The sequence below is a fragment of the Passer domesticus genome, chromosome 2 (assembly GCF_036417665.1).
Source record: "Passer domesticus isolate bPasDom1 chromosome 2, bPasDom1.hap1, whole genome shotgun sequence".
In the NCBI taxonomy this organism is placed as follows: Eukaryota; Metazoa; Chordata; class Aves; order Passeriformes; family Passeridae; genus Passer; species Passer domesticus.
In genome coordinates, this window is record NC_087475.1 from 27,341,240 (window position 1) to 27,358,113 (window position 16,874).

At 43.8% G+C, this 16,874-nt stretch overlaps 1 protein-coding gene across 3 annotated transcripts in view; it reads right to left on the bottom strand.

The window, feature by feature from the left end:
* Nucleotides 1–8,306: 8,306 nt before the first annotated feature.
* Nucleotides 8,307–16,874, bottom strand: part of RASA3 (RAS p21 protein activator 3) — a 133,731-nt gene continuing 125,163 nt past the window's right edge. For all 3 annotated transcript variants that reach the window (XM_064407899.1, XM_064407898.1, XM_064407900.1), the window contains 4 exons: nucleotides 13,472–13,683; nucleotides 12,634–12,737; nucleotides 10,694–10,877; nucleotides 8,307–10,151 (listed from right to left, as the gene is read on the bottom strand). In XM_064407899.1, coding sequence (XP_064263969.1) covers nucleotides 10,076–10,151; nucleotides 10,694–10,877; nucleotides 12,634–12,737; nucleotides 13,472–13,683 — 576 coding nt within the window. In that variant the 3' untranslated portion in view covers nucleotides 8,307–10,075. The remainder of the gene's footprint in view (nucleotides 10,152–10,693; nucleotides 10,878–12,633; nucleotides 12,738–13,471; nucleotides 13,684–16,874) is intronic.

The following is a 16,874-nucleotide window of genomic DNA, read 5'->3' on the forward strand; positions in this document are numbered from 1 at the left end:
GCTGAATGCTTAAAGCAGAAGTTTACCTAGAGCATGCAGCACCTCTCTCACCCTCGAAGTCAACATGCCCTGAGGGGGCAGTAAAAGCAGAGATTTAACCTCCAGCAGGTTTCTCATAGCAGAATTTGCTCTTCATTCATCCTTTTCTTTATTTTCCATTGCAAATCATAGAGAGCTTCTCCGTGCTGGAAAATGTTTCTGCTAGGTTTTAGCCCAGTAGTGCCCTCCCTAGCCTCTGACCAAACACATGGAACACAGAGCCCTTATCAGTGGGAAGTGGCCTCTTCAGCTTTTGCTGAGTGTAAATCTTCCAGCATCATCTCATCTGTGTCTATTATAAGAGAAACAAAACAAATAGCAGGGGAAATGTATCTAACACTGGTTTCTTCTCTCATAGTCTTTTGTATTTGCCCCAGTGACACTTTGAGAAGAGCAGCCTGAACCAAACCCACCTCACTGGTGCAGGATGAACCTAATTTTGTGCTTTGCCCATAGCCCTTCCCACCAAACTGTACTTTGCACTACAAAAGCAATGACCATGGTGAAAGAAGACGGTAAAATTTAGGTGACAGAAAATGGGTCTGAGACAGACCAGCAGCAGGAATTTAAGTAGCAAATGGGATGAGAGCAGATACTCACCTAAACAAAGCCACACACTGAGGGAAAAGAAGCATGGCTTCAGCACAGCCCTTTAGAAATAAGCATTAGAGATCACAGCTTCACCCTGCACCAACCACAGCACCACATAATGGGTGTAATTCCTTTCTATAAGGTGACTTGGACATGTGGAAAACCAGACTGAAGCTCTGTTTTCCTGTTTAAATTAGCATCTGCTTCTCAGCTGGTCCATGTCAACCCTCACAGCCAAGAATGAGATACTCCAGCATCTGGAGGCAGACATCTCAGCTAACCAGGGCACAAAACATCCAGTCTCTGGCAAACGTAGCTGGAAGCAGCCTGTGCCCCCAGCATGCAGGTCCTGCCATCCCTGCCCCTGTGTCTGCCCAGGGCAAAGGCACAGAACGCTGACATTCAGGGGTGTTGCACAGGAGGAGCTGGCTGAGAACTGCTCTACTCCCACCTCCCAGCATTGGCTCAAATCTCAGGCAAACATTTCTTAGGAAGGGATATCTGCAGGTCACGAGTCTCGTGCCTGCCAGGGAAAAACCACAGAGCAAACAAAAAGAGATCAGCTGATCTGTGCAGAGCGCTGGGAGAAAGCCACACAGCCAGCGTGATTTATGCTTCCTCTTCCAGGATGTGTCCTGGGAGTGCTCCATGGCCACATGTCAGAGCCTCCCCAGTGCCAGCTGGGCATGTCTCTGGCAAACTCCCTGGGCTCACACAGTCCTGCCAGGGATGGCTGTAGCCCCTGGGGAGCAGGATCTGCTCCTTCCAGGAGAGCTGCCAGCAGCCATGCCCCATGCCATGGGAGCTCAGTGACAGCAGGAGGGGCTGTGGAGGTCAGGGTTTGATTAAGGCGTGCCAGGGAAGAGGTCTGAATGTGTGATGCTCAGGAGGGGCCATTGAAGAAAGCTGTGGAGAAAATTTCTCCCCCGTCCAGCCGAGTTCCAGATCCCTCCCCAGAGCAGGTGTGAGCAGCTCCCAAGACATGGGTGCCTGTTTAGCAGTGCTCCTTCTCTCTCCTGCCTTGTCCAGCCTGGGAGGCAGCCCAGCCTCTCTGGTGCTGGACACCAGGACAGAGGCAGAGGGGGTTTGCCAGCAGCTCTCTACTAAGGATTCCACTCTGCTGATAATCCCACCTGCAAACAAAAGAGTAAGGCACAAAGGATGCTTTCTGTCTCTTAAGGATGCACTTGAGAGTTGTTCTTGGTCAGATAGCTGAGGAGCTCTAAAGGAATCTCACAAGATTCAGGACTCACAAGATTGATCAAATATAGTAGTATTATTGTCCTGTTAGTGCTTGCAAAAACAATAGGATGATATATCCACTTCCAAATTTAGGAATGCCAGCATCCTTCACGTTGTTTATAATTTTTTTTTTCCAGAACATAAATCCTTTGGGCCAGCTCTAATGTGGATGTGATGGCAATGTGGATGGGATGCACTGTATTAATGCAGTAACGCCCTCTCTGGCCTTAGGTTTTCTTTCCAGCCACATCAGAAATGACATAGGGCCACCTGTAGCTCTCTGATCCACACCACAGGAATCACTTGTGGATTGGAGACTTAAATGCACAGTCATTTTCCAGTGTGAGTTTAACAATAAGGATGAGCAGCTCACCCAGACAAGTGTGTTTCCCTTTGCACTTTGGAAAAGAGGACAGAACAGCATATCAGGGGACCAGAGAGTGTTAAAAATTAGAACAATATCTCACACATGCAATATACATGCAATACAAGAAGTACAAATCAAACCAAAAGCAATGACCAGGAAATTCATTGCTGCTTTGGTGCTCTAGAACTGAGTGGTACCACATGAGAATTGCCACTCTCCTTGCACTGAAGCAGGAGGGGTTTACCTTTCTCATCTGGCTGCCCTCTGTCAAGCAGGAATGTTGTTTTATCTGGCATCCAGTGCAGAACTGAAAGCACTGTGGACTCACCACACAAGGCTTGAACTAACCTGCTCAGATTCTGCCAGTCCAGGTTTTTTTGGGAGGCCGCACTGGGTCCTGGCAGCTTCCTGGGACATCCAGGGCTGTTGGAGCAGCCCCAGCTTTGTACCTGACCGGGTGTGGTCCTGTCCCACCACAGGAGGCAAAGGAAAAACAACTCAGTTTGAGCCCTCAGAGCATGTTCAGCAGGAACCCATGATGGGCTCACATCCCACCTGGGCCCGTGTGTGGCACCAGCTGAGTCAGCCATGCCCAGAGCCAGTGCTGGTGTCCAGGAAAGCACTCCCGAGCTTCTCCTGCCCGGGATCACGGCTGAGCAGCACACCCTGAGCAGGACCCTGGGGCTGTGGATGCATCCTGCAGCAGATCCTGCACCCCCATCTAGTGGCCTCAGCGCTCCCTGTGGCACCAGAGGCAGGAGGGAAAATCCTGTGAGGACATCCAGGGCTTGCAAGAAATCACTGGCTGCACAGTGGGGGTGAGTAAAGAGTGACAAGGTACAGCACAGCAGCCGGGATTCCCTCCTGACACCCTGGCTGTGCTTCATCTCACCAGCTGCAGAGGGCTGTGCTGTAAAAGATCCTGCCAGGTTCTCTGCAGTCTACAGAATGGAACTGAAATTTTTTCAGGTTTGATTAATTTAATCCTAAAGTAGATACTAAGAAGTGTTGTGAATCAGAGTTTAAAGAGGCCTCTCTCTTTCCCCTGACAATTGGAGGATGAGTAACTAATTGAAGTGTCAGCATCTACATGGTGGGCATCTGTAACGGAGAGGCAGATCCTATTTATCTTATGATCTTATTGAATCAATTTAAATACAAATCTTGCTTCTCACGGATATCACAAGAGATTTGAGATTGCCTGTTTAAGTAACACTCTAACAGTGCTGTCAGAGTTGTGTATGAACATATTCAGCAGAACATCATTCCTCATCCCCTGCAAAAGAGAACTCACTTCTGGTTTATGCCATTTCAAAGCCCTTAATGTCTGGTTTTGAACACTCAGCCCCTGCAACACACAAATACTCAGATGAATGAAATTTTACAGGCTAGGATGCTGGCATAGCTGCCTGTGGCATGGAAATACTTCTCTTTGCATCCCATTACCTCCAAGCAGCACTGCGATTCTTGTAAGGGAAGAATAAAACTTCCCAGAGAGCTCAGCAGCTTTGTTCTTCCTCCACTGCAGCACTGTACCACTGCCCAAGTGACCTCCTTGACTGAGTGAAGACAGAAGTGCTGTCTCAAAGACAAAGGGACTATCAGGAGCAGTCACAAGACCTGATCTGAGGGGCAGGGGGGATGAGGGGTCCCCTAGAGGTCCCTTCCACACTGAGTCTTCTGGTGGTTAGTGGTGACAATCAGAACTAAGGCAATGGTGAACACAAGGTCTGAGACACCAGAAGGGGCAGCAGGCTGGGCCTGCCACTGGGACAAGAGGAAGGTGCCAGTAAGCAGGGTCTGTCTCCATCTATTCTGCCCAGGCACCAGGTGGGGAGAAGAAATTGCAATAGTTTTGGAAAGGCAGGGCCAAGGAAGGAAGGAAGGAAGGAAGGCAAAAGAAGTTGTGGCAACCTTGCCTGCAGAGTCTGGGAGACTCCCAGCAGTCCTGTCCTGCAGCACCCATATGCAGGGAGCCAGGGAAGTGCCCCACTCTCCTCCTTGCTGGCTCCAGGCAGCTGCAGGTGGTCCATGCACATGTGGGGCATGGTGGCTCACAGGGTTTTCAGCTCTGAAGGAGCACAACAGAAAACAACAGCTCTCCTTCACAGCAGGAATTGTTTAGGCAGGAGAAACATGCAGAGAAAATGAATTACTGGACAGCTCAATTAAGAGAGCATCATTCAGCTTTGGGAGCCCAGTGGACAAAACCAGTTCTGATTTTTCTACTTTAGGCTTCTCATGGCTTCCTGGCTCTTGCTTTACATTGACTGTGTCAGGTCCCATCACATGAGCTGAGCAAGCCCTTAAACACCAGAGCACTTGGCCTTTTCCAGCCCAGGAAGATGGGTCCTGCCTCTCCATGAGGATTTTCCTATTTTTCTCTTCTTAGTGAGACTGATACTATCTGCCCAGGCCTGCCAGTATCTTCATCCCCTCTCCTGCAGTCACAGCTTCTAAATAAAGCAAAAGCATCAGCCATCTCGGACACCAAAATAGCTTGGGCACCAGCTACTCTTTAGTGAGACTCAATGCTAAGTCCTCTCAGAGGGCTTGACAAACTCCTCCCTGTGAGGGCTTTTTGCCTAGTGTTCCCTCTTCCTGCATCTTTGACAGAAATGATACCAAGGAACCAATATTCAAAGGAGGTTGAGGCCCAGGTCTCTAGTGGGAAAACTAGCCTGCCTTTGAGCCTCTCACAGCCTTCACCACGCCAACTGCAGGCAGCACAGGGCTGCTGGGGAGGGTGCCAGAGCAGCCATCACACATCCTCTGCTGGGGAAGCTCTCGGGGTGGCTGGTCCCCATCTCGTCAGCTGTGCTGATGCAGGTGTTTATGACACTGCTCTAAACCTGGTTAGCTAGACAGTCCAGGTTTTTCCAAAATCTCCTCCTAACAACTCCCAATTATTTTACTGATTCATCAGTGCCATTAATGGGGTGCAGGACCACAGCCAGGGCAGGCAGCAGAATCTCTTGAAGGGGGCCTTACCACAAGAGGAGACATACCACAGAGCTGTTCTCACAACACTGTGGCACAGTGGGAGGCAAAGCATTTGCATCTCCAGACACCACAGATGAGTCTGTCTATTTTTGAAGTTGCTTTTCTCAGCTATGATCCTCTCCAGTCACAGGCTCTCATGGCTGCCAAAAAGATAGCTCCTACAGAGAATGAGGAGTAGGCATTCTAGCTGAGCTGAAATGCAGAAAAACTTGCCAAAGGAAGCAAAACACAAGGCATTTCAGGGTAGCCCTCCCCTTTTTTTGTGTACCATTTGTATTTTTATCAAGTATGTCTTTCATCAGCTTTAATTCATAAAATTCACTTCTTGCATTCCCATCAAGAGATTTCTCTACACAAACATGATGAGTACAGTTTTAGTTTCCACCCCCAGAGAAATAAATGACTACATTTATCTTTCTTAGTCAACTAAATTTACAAATTCTTACCTTTGATACATGATGGCAATCCTGTGCACTGCTGTCATCTCTACCAAAACTTACTCATTTGCCTGTAAGAGTCCATATCTAGGTAGTACTTTTGTTATGGCTTCAAGCAAACAATAAAAAGTACTTCCTTTTGACAGCTATAGGACACAACAGTGCAACTGTGACAGAGGTTAAAAGATGATGAATGGATTTAGTAAAGGAAGTCAGATACCACACAGACCCCACACTTGTAGAGAGAATTTGCTCTGAACACTAACCAGACTGATGTCATCAAGGGCATGCTTTTGGTTAAGATTCAGCATAGCAACACTTTCAAACTAGTAAAAGCCAATTTCTGTTTTCACCATTTCAACCTTCCTTACATCTAGCCCTGGCTGCTGGTGAGCCTTTTGTTTAATCAAGCCTTTCACATTATTTTTTCAGGCAAACCTACTAACACCAGGCAACTTTGTGGTTCAAAGTAACAGCTTTGTACAAAACCAGTAAATCCAGTAATGTTAAATTTTCAGGTAAATCAGAGTGGCTCAAATGGAGTAGCAGAAGAAAAATAAGGATTGAAATTAAAGGCATGTGTAATTTGTTCACAGGTTAGGAGGGCTGGTTTCTATCCTCAAGATTAATCTTAGATCCTGTTTTATTTTAGGAATCCAAAATAATTGATTCATGATGAATCTTTGCAATCTTTTCTTTCACAGATCATATCAAGAATGCCATCCATATAGGAATACAGTGCTTCTGTCTTAAAACTTCCTCCATTCCTCAGTACCCACTTGAGTTTTGGAATAATTTATTTACCATTTAATGACAGTAGCCCAGGAGCCAGAAGGAAACGCTGTCTTCAGCCAGCCCTGCTAGCTCAGCTGCAAGGCACCCACAGAAGGTGGCTCGTGGGAAGATGCTGTTCTTTATCACCACCTTTACACCATATTCCTCCTGCAGCACCCATTTCCTGCACCTAATAGTGGGGACAGGCAGAGTTCACACATTCTCCTGCTGTCCAAGTAAGCTTCTCACACAAACATTTAAGAAGGTGAAATAGAGTATTGCAGAAAGAGGATGGGAATCACACTGAAGTTCAGGTGCCTCAGACAGCTGTGTCACACAGCTAGCTGCATTACACATCTGGGTCCTGTCACCACATCAGTCCTGCCCCAGCACATTGCTTCAGCAAGGGACAAAACAGGCACAGAAACTTCTCTGGCAGTAGGAGTTCAGGAGAGAACAGCCCAGCTTCTAACTATTTTTTCTATCAAAAATAATTTTGTTGTCTTTCAGCCTTGGACAGAGCAGAGAAGAAAACTGACCTGATATGCTTACTTATGTCTATGCTTTTTTGGTTTTTTTTCCCTCCTATTTTCCACACACAAGGGATGCTGTCCCAAGTTTCCCAATCAAGCTACTTCTGTTGTGGGTAGGATTTCTGAGTATTTCTGAAGATAGCATCAGGAACATATGCTGCAGACAGACAGGAGATTGAGGCTAAGCAAGTGCTGGAAGCCCAGTTTTAACACAACCCCCTCACCAAACACACAATGTTATGCTGTAAGAAAAGCAGATTTCAAAGATTACCTATTGACTAAAGCTAGGATATATTAGCAGGAGAACAAAATTATTGTATACACCAGATGAGACTGAGTGAAAAAGAGACAGAGCTGGAAATAGTAATTTTACAGTAATTTTGCATTTAACTCTTCTAATTTCTTACAAATTTTGTGTCCGTTTCCTACCTCATTTTATGTAAAACTTTGTTTTCAAAACAAGGTTTACAGTTCCTCAGGAAAACCCCACATTTACACAATTGTAGTTAAGTTCACCTTCACCAGGACACTGGTGATGTGTCCTCTACCAGCAGTTTGGTTTTTGTTCCTGGATGTGGTTTGTCTGTTAAGCCACCACTGTCACTCAGCCCCAGCGTGCCTGCAGCAGCTCTGCCCCCGCAGCTTCTCGGAAGCACACGCCTGGGCTCTGCTGAGACACCCACCACAGCAGGGGGAGTCACCTTCAGCATGAGCTGAGTGAACACACCCTGAATGCCAGCCAGCAGCTTTCCATCCTGGGGGGCCACCGCCCAGCCTCCCTGGAACACCCCCCAAGAGAACCAGTGTGTGCAGCTTGTCACCCACCTCAGGGCCAGAGTTCCGTGCACACGATTGTCCTGAGAGGACTGGTAAGCTCCAGGAGTATGACTAGCAGAGACCTCAGCAAGTCCAAGGCTTTGTCACAGGACAAGGGTGGTGGCTCCATAGGCCTGTGAGCCAATCCACAGGCATGCAGGGTGCTGTGGGCTCAGCTCGTTCCTCCTGTCCTTTCAGCATGGTCTCAGCTCAGTTACTGTGCAGTAACACAAGGAACCAGTTCAGGATGCTGATCTTTCTTTGCTAAGATAGTCCATGGCTGGCTCAGATGCCCAGTCTGGCTCACTGCAGAGTGCCATGGGTGGAATGCTGACAAGAAAAGGGGTGGGTGGGTGGGTGGGGATGGGATCAGGAGCAAGGATGGGACTTGGCAGGTTTCACTCACAAGGATCTCCATACATGGCCCCCACTCTCAGCAGATGCTGTGCCAAGAAGCATGCTGGTGGCCATGTGAATTTAAAAAGACTCCAAACATGGACACAGTTCTCAGAAATAAACCATTTCTTTTAATTGGCAAGTAGAACACACATACAGATCATTAGTATTTTATAAACAATATTAAGTTACAAATGCATGTTAAAAATTGCAGTTCATGGCAGCTAAAAGCTTGGAGTCCTAAATGCATCTTTGCAATGCTTCATTACTTCCCTTTCCCCAGTCTGCTGGGTGAAGATGAATAAAAGATCATTTATCATCTACTAGAAGGTGGTCTACTATATATTCGAACAAAACCAAAACTTAATTCCTAAGAACATCACTAAAAACAGAGGCATTCAAAGTACTTTAGCCATCCTCAATCATGTCAGATGCAGTGAGGACACAGTTAAGAATTATTCTTTAACACTTGAAGCAAAGACAGACATCTTCACATTAAACTGATCAATGCTTTCTGATCCAACTCAGCTTAAAACCTGTACTAGCTTCTAGCCCACAGAGACCTAAAGTCCATCATGCAGGCTTCCAAGCCATCAAAGCTAGATGTTTCTATATCAGACCCTTACACAGAGAAAAAAATTATGGTGTACAGCTAAACAGCATACATAAATATGCATTGGATATTCAGAAGAGCTTTATTCCTCTCCTTTTGTTGGTATTAGTGAGATACACAGCTCATTCCATTTTTACTATACTCATAGCATTACCAAGTTATCATTATGCATGTTAATATACTAAATATCATTTAACAAGTCTCTTTTAAAAAGTATTTAAAAACATTTTTGGAAAAGTAGAAATCTATTTTCCAGAAAAGCAAGTGGTACTAGGATAGCATGGACTCCAGTGCATAAACATCCTTTCGGAGAAAACCCATCTTGATGGCTTTCGTGCCTGGGAATCAGCACGTCTCAGCTGCCAGATTCATATTCTATTTGTCCTTCTCACTGTGGTGATAAAAGGTCATCAAAATCAGCTTACCTTGTCTTTCAGTTGGCAGACTTTCAAAGATTACCATTCACCAGACTGTGTAAGAGACACGTAGCTTTGACATAAGTTCATTTCTTTCTTACTCATATTTATGAGAGTCAGTTTTATTATACTGCTGAGATTGCATCTTCAAATCCAAAGTCTGCTGAATGTGCCTGGAGAAATGACTTCGTATCTCAAAAATATCAAGAGTACCATTCAGATTTGAATTTCTATTAAAAACTGTGCACAGTTAGCAAAAATTACACTGCTGTAAAAACAAAAGGCCTGTTCCTTGGCCTGTTCAGAAATATACACTACAATGTAGATGACTACGCCAGAGGGATTTTTCTCTGCTTCTTTTCTAAATACAGGCATTAAAAGCAAAGTGTTACTAAGCTTTACCTAAGAGAGCAGGCAGGGGATGTAGCACAATATACATTAACCAGGAACAAAAAACAGTAACAAATAACATTTCTAGAAAATGCTGCATATTAACAGCATGCTTGGTTTCCAAAACACAAGGAATTGCATGGGAGTTGTCAAGATGAAGTCCACACACCCTGATCATTGAACTGATCACTAGATTCCAAGAAACCAAAGCAAATTTAAAAATACACATGGCAACTGCCTAGAAGGCAGGTTTTTATCATCTGTCAATAACCAGATGAATAAAGTGCATAGCAACTATTATAACAGTTTCTTGAAAAGAGAATACGTTTACCAAGTCTCAAAGTTTGTAAGCTTGACACTTATCCGTACATTTTGCTACATGTGTGGCTTCCCTTTTGTTTTGCTATTTAGCATCACTAATCAACCCTTCAGCACTGTCCTGTGATTTCCTTTGCACTTCATATGGAATGTGCTGAGATCTCTGACTGTTGCCTGATGTATGTCTGGAAGCTCTTGTCACCAATGGGATGTTCTCTAAAAGAAAAGAAAAAACCAGTATTACACATAGAGCCATCTGTCAGGACATGAAAATGTCAGAACAGAAACTGGAACACACAAGAATTTTTTCCTTAAATATACTGCACTTCACTTGAGCTAGGACTGAATTGATCCTCTTTTTTGTCAGCCACATGCAGAATGCTTTATGTGTACACAAACTACAGTCATGTGGCTGTGCCAGCCACTCTTTCCATTTTTAAACCAACACTCCAAGATAAGCTGGTAAACATATCTATCTTCTTTTATTAACTACTGCTCAGCTCACCAGTATGGGTTCAAAACTTAAAACCAACAGTATAACAAACCCACATTTAAATTTTATGAATGAAACTGCATTTAAAAAAGCATTAAAAAATTCACTTCAGTGCTTTAAAATATTGTGATATAAATCCTAAGTCACAGTGCTACTATGTATTTGCTGAGTATTTTTTGACAAAATACAGTGAAACCCAGAGTATAAGCAAGGGAAATACCATCTTCCAGGCTGTTCCCCTGTTTGTCCAACCCACTGTACTTACTGGCTTCCATACTTTGTCTTCTTAAATTTATCCCTCTTATATTGAGCGTGCTCCTGCTCTAAATTGCCAACACCTTCAATAATCAGCTTTAGTGTTTTATATGTCTCCTTAGGGTCATCAATGACGAATGTAGAATACTCTTCCTCTTCAGGTCCATCATATACAGATTTGCTTCCACAGGCCTCTGGAGAAAAAAAATTAAAGTACAGGAATAGATATGAGGCAGGGGAGAAAAAAAGTAAGACAAGCAGACTAAAAATATTCAGTCTGGGGTTCATACAGTTTCTTGGTTTGCTTCTGCATAACCACCACAGAACTGTGGCTGACATCAGCAGCAGAAGCTTTGCTGGGCTGTTGGGAGGAACAGAGGGTGTCCCATGCCCATTCCATCCTCCTCATCTTGTATGGAAAGGGCAGCAAACCTAGCAGCTGTCCTGGCTTGGTGGGAAGCTGTCCTTTGCTGCACAGGCAATGCTTTAATCTCAATTGTCACTATCTGCACCCCTTGCACACATTTTGGAAACTCTTAGACAGGCCTGCCTCTGCCACTGCGCTGCCTGGTTGGCCTGCACAAAGTCAAATATTCACTTGTTGGGACAAGTTCCACCCCCAGGCACCAAGTACAGGCTGAATTTGAAAACATTACAGGCTGAAGTAGTCATGTTTTACCACATTATCCCTAAAAGATTCATACAATAAGCATAGGCAGAATATGCCATAACTACTGCCTGTCTGCCTGCTTTACGACATATCCATCCCAAGGGGCAAATTATCCTCCTATACCTTCTGATCTTACCAGGGAGCCCTCCTGACTGAGAGACCTGGACACTGACCACACATCACCATCTACAACATATTGCCCATGAGATCTACTCCTGCACTGTAGTGGAGCGTATCAGAAGGGGAAAGAAGGGGAAAGAGTATTTTACTTTGCCTCTCCTTCTAGCTTTACTGCTGTGCCAGTCTCAGCTTTCAAATTCCCTTCCCCTTGCTGCACTGTCTGTGCCAGACCTGCGTCCTTTTCCCCAGCACTGACACTCGATGCTGGCTCTGGCAGTGAGGATTCGGAACAGGGGAAAGCTGGGCACCAGTTCAGACAGCTCGGAAGTGGCGAGGATCTTGAGTTTGCAATTGCACAGCAGCCAGGAACAGATTAAAGTGCTTTCCAGGCTGTGTGTTTGACACCACTGGCTTATCTCGTATTATAAAATAAAGTCCTATTTAAAGATCAGTGCCACAGTGAAGGCTTCCCCGCCACTCCCTGTACTAAACTGAGATTTCAAGTCTGGCACTGTGTACACCGGATACTTCTCTTGGCATGCCTACTAGTACCAACTTCCTCTGCTGTCTTCTTTCTTTTATCCTTCCCATCACATCTCTGCTTCCCTCAAGCTCCTGAAAGTTTCCCAGTCAAAACTCTACTTTTCAGCATTTCACAGGCATCCACAGGTCATCATCCACGGGTAATTCTGAAAGAGCCTTTCTGAAACCATTTGTATCCAGCTTGTTCTTAGGATCTGAATCAGGGAATGTGCGTGCACATGACTTCTGGTAACACAAAACCATATTCCACTGAAACCTCAGCTTTGCTGGTGCAAGTTCTTGTCAGGATCAGTAAACCTCTGGTTCAGTGCTGGCTCTGATTTGTCAATTCAGAGCCTCCAAGCAACACTCTGTGCCTATGCTATTTTAGGATGATGTGGTTAAGACCGTATTTCAAACAACTGTTAGTACGCAAAGAACTTTTTACAGACCATGAGACTGCACCAAAAATAATACACACAACTGCCTCAAGACAGCAAAAGGGGAAACAAGTGGAATAAAGGCCACTATGTTCTAGGATGTCATTTGCAAGGCTGATTAAGCCAGGACATTCAGCTTTTCACAGGCATTTCTGCCTTGTTAAGTGAATTGAAGATGTAATGATCTTTAATCCTCACCTTGCATTTTTTCCAATTTTGGCATATACAGGTTGAAAAGGGAGTAGATGCGCTCAGTTTCTCGATCTCCATCTATATCCAGTTGTATATTTGCTGGCAGGCCTCTGTAAGGCATCAGAAAGAGAGGTAAAAGTTATATGCTAAACAGTGTATTATGACACATAAAGCACTTAGCAAGGAAAACAAAGTGAGTTCTCATGAAAGCAAACAGATTGTGTGTAACAGAGCTCAAAGCCTTCTATTTTTTCCCAAAAGAAGAGAAGTTAAAATTTATTTATGCCTCTATTTATCCAGCACCCTTTCACTGACTTGAAAGAGAAGACTGATCAGTATCCAGACATTATGGTGAATTAGACAGCTACAACCAGATGGAGGAGCCAAAGCACTGAACTTGCAGATACCCAGGTCTTATATCTTAGCCTAACTACCACTACAGTCTTGTGACTTCTCTCAGTTTAGATGAAAATTGCTTCCTACAAACCAGACAGTACATCTTTGTTTAAGAGAAAGCACGAGCAGCCCCCTGAAAAGATCAGTGTAGAACTAAATCTATCAGCAGATGAGTGCTTCAGGAATTTATAAACAGGATATTGAAGAGATTTTGGGCATTGTTATCAATGACACACTATCAAAACCAAAGTATTTTTAATCCCACATTCATCTCCTATCACCATCTCTAACTCTAAAAAGTCAACATTTCCATCGTGATTCCATGCAGAATCAGGAATACCCAATAGATGGCCTTTGAACACCTGTATCCTGGTTAACTGTGCCCCTGCAAGTCACCCTGCAGACACATGTACCCATGGCAGTAGCCACGGCACATGAAAACCCTTACCCTGTGCAGGGCGTGCAGCCAGGGGTGTTGTCTGCAGTAGCTTTACAGCAAAGCCAGTGGCCATTGAGATAGGCTGAGGGATGGTAGACTGTGAGGCGCTTCTTGTTGCACTGGCTAACTTTGGTGAGGATATCAATCCAGTCCTTGGCCTCCACACAATTATTTGCTTGGATATACAGGACTCTCCTTTCAGGCTGGATCACCTGGAACATCTGCAAATAAACCACAGAATACAGCACCAGAATGAGTCAGTGAACCTAGGACTAGAATCAGAGTGAAGATTTATTGCAGGAAAAACACAGCATACTAAAAGAATGGACCAATAAATACATTTAATCACAAAACCAAGCAGCAAATGTGCCCTTAAAAGAACAAGACCTTTCACCTGGTACAAGGACTAAGATACCATTCCTGTAGGAGATGATTTACAAATATCTAATATCAACTTGCTGCTTGGGTCTCAACAAGATTTGTTGTCAGCCTCAGGGAAGCAATTTTAGTAATGCTGCAGCTCCAAGTTTTGGAAGGCTGACAGAGGAACCCATTGCTGGCCTGAAAGGAAACACTCAACAGGAGGCAGAAAAGAGAAAAATGAGAATTTGGATCCAGCTTTAGTGACAGCTTTGCCTTGGTACTGCCATTTCTCTAGTCCTTTTAGTAACTGCTTCAGCATGACCATTGCCTTTTAGTAACTTCCATGCTTCTGCACCCAACTATAGCTGCTATTAGAAGATCACAAAAATACTGTTTCTCTTTGACTGACATCAGGTGGTTTAAATAATTACACATTATTTTGTGTTACACCTCAACCACTGAAAATCTTAACTAAAGCTGTTCAAAACAGCTTGCAACCTGGAAGGGTATTTATTTTCCTCTTCCTGAAGAAGGAAAATTTTGATGCACAGCCTTATTGATTGATTACACTGATCACACACTGAAGATTACTAAGCTCAAGTTAGTGATCCTAGCTGCAAATTTTGGAAACGTAAATTTCCTTCATTTACTCTAGCTTCTGCAAATACTTAATGCATTTTCTTCTCTCTTTCAGGTATGCCTAAATTATCTTTCTCCCCTCTACTTCTTCACTTGATTATTCAAATTATTAGACATTACATTGCCATATGGAATACAATTTTATAGACAGCTGGTTTCATTGTGCTGCTTTAAAAAGAAAACCAGAGAGGTGTACACACACACACGCCCAACAAAAACCATACAAAAAAACCAAACAATAAGAACAAACCAGACTCAACAAAATTGAAATTTGCCTTTGTTTGTTACATAGAACTGAAATATTGGTTTGAATTCTGCACCTAGCTGGTTGGGAGAATCTTGCAGACTGGTACCAAGCACAGTCCTTTCTTCCTTTGTGACACTTTTAAATGCGCACCATGCCAAATAGCAAAGAGAAAACTCAAGCACAACCATTTCCCTGGATTTAGCAGGGAAGCACTGTTGCTATCAGACAATTGGTCTGATATTGGTCCCTAATGGTATCAGACAATGATTAGAAAGGCACAATACACCATGGCAGTGTAGGAGCTGCTGGGTGTGATCAGTCCAACAGTGCCAACTACACCCCAAAGAGTCCTTTCAATAAAACTCTTCAGGGCATAACTGGCAATTTGACCTTGGGATGGAAGGAAAAAAAGGAAGACAGGAGCATGCAGTTCAACTCTCTATTAACACAGAGCTACAAGGAAAAGAATTTTAATGTCCTGCTGAGCTAAATGGAGCCTCCTGCATCGCAACAAGGAACAGATTTAAGGAGTATGGCTTTGTGTAAGGGGATACCAACCAAAGTGATCCAACATATGGCAACAGTTACTGAGGAGCCCACAACTAAGCCAAGAATTTCAAGTGGCTGCAAGACCTTTACACTACCAAAACCATCAGTTTCCTCTCAAACAACACAGAAGACCCAAAAAGTACTTAAAGCCACCCTCACATTCCTCAAACTGTGCTTAAGAACAACGAAGGCTACTGGCCTTACTGCCAGACAGGCAGGTTTTAACATGAGTGAGCAAGACACGCTTGGTGCAATTCAGAGCACAGACACACAGAGTATTTACACAAAATGTGATTTTTTATCACACAAGCACCCACAAGGGAATATCCATTGCAAATACATCGGCTGTGGTGTTCTGAGAATTCTGATCTTGCTGCAGTAATCTATTTATATATGGCAAGAAAAATAGGAATATATTAGCACAAGAAGGTGGTAACATTATTTTCTACTGTTAATGGAAAGGCTGAATCTTACTTTCTGGAAGGGATGCAGTCACCTTGATTTCCCAGGTAACACTGAATTCAAGCAATCAAAATCGCACAGGGTTTTTGATGTTAACAATAAAGGTATATTTTTCAGATAATGAATCTTCACAATGCAGACATATTTTGGACGCTCAGTCTAGCTCAGCACACTCACCATAAGTTATAGAATTATAGCTCACTCCTCTCAACAGACTGAGTTTTATCTCAAACGTGTGGCTGCTTTCAGTTCAAGTTAGTTTGCAGAGTGCAGTTGGCAACAGTTCATGACATGTTACAGCTGCTTTCTGATAGCCTAAATTATTTTGCAGCTTGGTTGGTTTTTGCCTGTGTAGTAGAGTTACAAACACCAGAGCAAACTACAGCACAATTGAGACGTGTTCTAGAAGCAGGTGGAACTGAAACTTACTCCATGTTTTAGCAGAGAGAGAGATGTTACCAAAATAATACCTAAAACTGGGAAATACTGAAGAGCCTAGAATTGTATTTCACTTTTAACAAAGAGCTGTTTGATGAATCCAATATCTAGGGCAGGATTGAGCACTGCTGCGCATGGTGCTCACAAGCAGTGTAGATGGCAGGAAGGACTTAAAGGCAGAAGAAGATAAAAGTCACACCATTTATATGTGTCAGTAAGTCTGTGGTAGATGCATGTTTGGAACTGGAAAAAAAGCCTGAGCTCTTTTTTGTTTAATTTTAAATACAATTTTTAAAGCACTGGACTCATCTTTACAGGCAGAGGTGTATGAAAAAGGCTTCCAACAGCACCCAAACTGATCAAGTCTGTTCTTACATAATACAGAAGTTGGCAGTAGTGTTCCATGCATGAGAAATACAGCTGTATTTTATTCCCTAATGTGACCAAAATGGTAAACTATACTAGCACAGCACAGATGTTGCTTTTGTACTTAACCTAACCCAAATAAAATATAAATATACAAATCCATATACATATATACTTTCATGATCCAATAAAGAAACCTAATAGCTAATAAAGCAGTTGTGATCCTTCACAATTATAAGCAGCAAGCTCCTTCTCACCAGAGAGGCCTGGCAGAAAGGGCAGGGACTCGATCATCTTACCTGTGTGTGACCTTACAGAGCTGACAGCTGATCAGCAGCGCTCAGGACT